Raw genomic sequence first — 5427 nt, forward strand, 5'->3', positions numbered from 1 at the left:
CGAATCCAACGGCTAGTTGACTGGTCAGGCAATCACCGGACAGGCGGCGGTGGAACCACCACTGGGGTGGCGTTGACCACCAAAGCCAAGTCCCTGAAACCGGTCCTCTCTGGAAAAATAGGGCGGTGCACCGCCGTCATCATGGCGGTGACCATGGCGGTGCCCCCCTCGGTTGCCTCTGCTCTCTGCCGAAAAAGGGGCGGTGGCACCGGACACCCTACGGCGGTGCACCCCCGTGCTAGTGGCGATGTACACCGGTAGGGGGCGGTGACCACCCTGAAGCTGATGCTCTTGGCCACGTTTAGCTAGTCACTGGACAAGCCAGGACAGTGCACCGCCACACCCATGGCGGTGACCACCCCAAGGCAAACTCCTTCGTTAGCTGCGTTTTCGATTCTCGATTCGATCCACAAGCAGTCTAACACTCTTTTGAAAGTGTTGCTAACCCTCAAAGTGTTTTTCTTAAAACATGTTAGAGTCAAGTTAGCGTTTCTCAAATTATTTTTCATAAATATTTTCGCTTGCTCTCCGATGTGCACTAGGCCTAAATGCAATGCATGAAGTTCAACACGTAGGGGCACTAGATGACTGAATTGTCTCATTAAGAATCCCTCTTAATAGTACGGTCATCTACCCTAAACGTGATCACACTCTCTATAGCGTCTTGATCACCGAAATAAAACCCCTATTTATACCTTTGCCTTGAGCTTCATAGGGTTTTGTTTTTCTCTTTCTTCTTTTCTAAGTTGAGTACTTGATCATCATCACATGTGGCCATTTTTATCATTTCATGTGATCAACATCACCATTTGAGTGCCACCATGCTCCTCACTTGGATTGCACCAACTTACCTCATATTATATCTCATAACAAATGTTAGTGCATAGGTTTCGTCAATTATCCAAAATCAAACTAGGGCTTTCAATGTTGCAAGTGTTTTATCTGGATGTTGCATATGTTTCACAGATATGTTGCAAGTGTATATTCTAAATATTTCATCTACATCAGACTTATGTTGCATTCAAGTATTTCGTGTTTTTAGAGGTATGCTCAGAGAGTCATGGGACACGGCTCGGGTGCTGGGAGAAGGGCGTGGCGAGCCGCGGGCCAGCAAATGGGACTCACGACACGTCTGGGGTCCTATGGACGGGGCCCTCATCCAGGCTCCTAGGTCCCGCCCGCGCTGAGAGAGGAGGGGTCAGGGGAAGGAGTGGCGGGCGTAGCCAGGGTGCGCATGCGGGGTGAGGCAAGACAAACGGGGGACGGACGTGCGGTAGGCGTGGATAGACGGGCCCGCGCAGCAACATGCACGGGGCGTCCGGACACGCTCATCTGCTCCGGACGTGCGGAAGTCCCGTGAACATTTGGTATCTAGGAATCAGATGGGCGGAGTTGAGTTGATCACGGAGCACGTGTCCTGGCTCAGGAAATGGGTGGCTAACTTAGGGCATACTGCAATGCAAAGGTCTATCGGGGCGAGACTACCGAGGCACCGAGCCCGGGGCGGCCCAGCTGCAGACATGGCAAGGCGAATGCCCACGCAGCCTCGCTCGCTCCCCGTGACTCGCGGACACCCCGTTACTTACTCCCGCCATCCCGTGACGCCTAGCGCGCGCGTTGCATCATCAGGTCTTGGAGTCGCCGTCGCGTATATGCCTGGCGCCCTGGCCCCTGCATGATTTCGCCTCCGCGACCGCAATAGCGGAGGCGATCGCGCGGATTGGGTTGTGTGTGCCACATGCTAGTCCTCGTGATCGGCCGAACAGGTAACGTACATCGGCCTATTTTTTTCCTAAATAAAGAAAGAAAAAAGAGAAAACGTAATTGTCCTGACGTGCGAGGTGGCCTGGCCTCTGGATTTTCGATGGCGCTGCTAGGCTGCTGCTACGGCTGGTCTCGTTCAGCGGCGGACGCGATGGACTCGGCTAATGCTGTCATCCTTTGAGCTTGGAGTTGATGCGCCGAGGCGCGCGGTCCGCGGTGTGCCACGGACGGCCAGTGTATGTAGGGCGGCGCGTGCGCTAGTGCTGTCGGCCACATCGGGTCTCTGTTATTTCCCGGGGCATGGCTTGGTGCATTCCAGGCTTTTGAGGGGCGACTTGCAAAAGAAACAATGGATAACCAAACCCATCAAATTATCTTCTTCTAGTAGTAGTTTATATATAGGGATGTTTGATACCTGAATTCATTTCGTGAACAGTAAGATGACTATGTTCTTCTTATCTATATACTAACTACTAATAAATACGCTAGTGTGTTGCAACGAAATGTACAACTAAAATTAGATGTACGTTTTCTAACTTGTATGAGCACGGATCTTATGTTCGAGTCACAGAAGGATAGTAAACTAAACAAGATTTATCTTAATTCATCACTTACCACTACTCTTAGTAAAACCAGCCGGGACGATATATGCTCGGGGAAGTGGAGGAAACATGTTCGTATATTGCAGCGTGACTTAAAATGTTTCTGCGGATGTCAATGATAATGAGTTGGTAATTTTTGTTGGATCTAATTGTGCTTGGTGCAACCTTAAATCAAATAAGTTTTAAAGCTCATAATAAATTCTAGTACAATAAATGATTAATCTCCTATGTAATTTTTTTTCAATTTAAATGAGTGGCTATTGTGCGCACCTACTATGAGTTTAAGAAACGTGGAAGATGGGCCATATGTCTGCTTGCGCACCACAACTCATGCGAGCTCAGGCGATCTGACAATGAAATGAGTGAATTGGTGCCAATAAAGGTCTTGCAACTTCAAACTAAAACGAAAAAGAGTAAAAGATGATTAATCGAGACACAGAGTGAGAAATGGAAGGAAGAACATGTATATAAAGGTATAGATATAGACTATGTGCTTATTACAATATTCCATTAGTATCGACCTATGCATGTATTGTATGAATGGCACCGCTTTTCACATTTTAATGAAAATACAAGTCGTAAATTGAACCGTTTCTTTGAGTTCAAGTATCTAATAGACTTTAAAGGACCAATTAAGCAAGATCAACATGTTGAGGGTAACAACGAAAAGACGATGAAACCTCAAGTATGTAGGATGTGGTAAGAACAAACTCTATTTGTTTTTTTCTTGATGACGCAGAAGGTCTGCTTGTTTTTTTATTAAGATAGAGAAATGTTTAATACAACACGTCTTAGTGGCGCCCTAAGGTGTCAAAAGATATTTTACATGGACGCTTGGATCCTCCCTAGTGTACTCTATTTGTTGGGGTACGTATTTGGGAAGTATCCATTCTTCTCTTTGTTATGGGCCTCATCAGGTGTAGAATAAGAGATTCAATTCAAACTTGAGTCCTCCGCCCTAGATAAGCCCAAGCAAAATATAACGACGAATATAATGACTTATCAATGGCATAAAGAAACAGTTGACCAAAGATGGTTACATGTAAAACAGAAGCTGGATGGTTGGAAACATTCAGAAACAGCAATGACCCCCGATCCTCTTTGGCTTTGCCATGTCCAGTAAGCTCATTAGAAACACTTTATTCATCATAACATGAAGCCATGAATCATGGACACTCAGAAGGAACAATTGGATCCCGGCACGGCCGACGCGTTCCGGCCGCAGTAGTTGAGCACGAGGGGCACGTCGAGCGGGAGGTTGACGGGGATGCCGAGCACGCTGAGCCTGATGGCGGCGCACAGGCAGGCGGCCAGGTCGAGGTTGACGAGGTTGCCCAGCAGCGGGCAGCACTGCTGGTTCTGCGGCACGTTGATCTTGAGCTTGAGCAGGACCAGCACGTCGGCGCACACCTTGAGGTCCGCCACCGCGTTCGTCGGGCACGGGTTGCCCCGCTGCTGCGCGCGGACGACGACGGCGGCCGGGGAGGAGAGCAGCAGGGTCACGGCGAGGAGGAGCGCCGTGGTGGCGGTGTCTTCCTTGGTGGCCATTATTTGCACGCTTGGTGGTACGGTGGTGGCGAAGAGCAGCAGATGATGATGCTAGTTCTTGTTTCGAGCAGTGCTCTTGGTGGGATATGCTTCTTCGAGTATGGTATGGCAGCTAGCAAATGCCACGTATTTATAGACAGACAGAGCTGTGAATGAATTGCGATGCATGCGCGAAGTGGCCACCACCACCAGATATTATCAGTTTTCGTCCCTTATCGACGCATGCATCATGTGTGTACACAAAACGGGTAGTGACGGCTGCAAAACAATGATATCCGCTGATCGATCGAGTCAGCACTAGTCTGCCACAAATATATTCTCTCTTTCTGCAACAGAAACGTTACACAACAGACGTGTTTTAACAAAAAAAAAAACACACACATATTTTTTTATATCTCTTTCTCACCGGTGACCACCGGCGCCGGCCACGACGACTGGCGAGCTCGCCCCGGCGCCCGCGCCTGCGCCGGCCATGGCAGTGACGGTGACGGCGGCGGTGGGGGTGGATCCGTGATTTGTGCTTACATAGAAAAAAAAATTATGATCTGTGATTTGTGATCTGTGGAGGCTGAAGGCTGGAGGTAGAAGAAGAGTGAAGGCTGTTGGATCTTAATCCTATAGTAAAAAAAATTCATGTGTTAAAACTATATAAAATATATGGTTGTGTAGTAGACAGCTTAACGTGCTAGTCCGTAGATGCCATAATCACGCGTCCATGTAGCATGGCTGAGTTTAATCTCTGCAGATGGCAACGACATGAGCAAGCTTTACAGCTCGCGACGAGCCTAGTTTAGTGCGTGCCACGACCCGGACCACGAACCCAGCAATATCGTCGATCGGCCGGCAGGTGTGCGTGTACGCTGTGCTACACAAACGCAACGCATTGTTGAGTGGTTCGTTCGGAGGCAACTAGCCGACATCCCGCACGGCCAGCAGTGCAGCACAACCGCGTCGCCGCCACCACCTGTGGCTCGGGGCTTATTAACATTTGGGGATAACATATATAGTTATTAAATGTGAATGGGATATTAGTGGCATGTTTGGGTTTCTTTTGACCCATTAAAGTTTAGTGACAACTTGTTTGGTTATAGTGATTAAAGACCACTAAAGTAGCTATCCTATGTATACTTTAGTTATTTTTAGCTATTCCTTTATAACTAAGGCCTCGTACGGCTTACCCTATGTTCGGTTTTTTCGGCTTGTTTTTTCAGCTGTAACAATGTTTTTCTCTCACAACAATTCAGTCATAACAGTGTTTTTCAGCCAGTTTCAGCCAAGATTCAGCAAGCTGAACGGAGCCTAAAGACCCTAAACTTTAATGGGGGTGTTTGGCTTTTTAGTGACTAAAAGTGACTAAAGTTTAGTGAACTTTAGGAACCCCTAAGCAAACACCCCCCTAACATGATCCACCGGTTCTGATGTTGTTGCTGCTGCTCCCCATGGTATTCTAATGCTTGATCGTGAAAGTTTGTCACTTGCTCTCTTTCTTATCGTAGTGAAGCCTGCAAATGGG

The 5427-nt window shown here is 48.0% G+C and overlaps 1 protein-coding gene across 1 annotated transcript; it reads right to left on the reverse strand.

The window, feature by feature from the left end:
- Positions 1-3491: 3491 nt before the first annotated feature.
- On the reverse strand, positions 3492-4007 carry LOC136474398 (cortical cell-delineating protein-like). The gene has a single exon (XM_066471983.1). It carries the CDS (start codon positions 3912-3914, stop codon positions 3543-3545), a length of 372 nt encoding a protein of 123 aa, XP_066328080.1. The 5' UTR covers positions 3915-4007; the 3' UTR covers positions 3492-3542.
- Between the last annotated feature and the right edge of the window lie 1420 nt (positions 4008-5427).

Source organism: Miscanthus floridulus, chromosome 1 (genome assembly GCF_019320115.1).
Source record: "Miscanthus floridulus cultivar M001 chromosome 1, ASM1932011v1, whole genome shotgun sequence".
NCBI lineage: Eukaryota > Viridiplantae > Streptophyta > Magnoliopsida > Poales > Poaceae > Miscanthus > Miscanthus floridulus.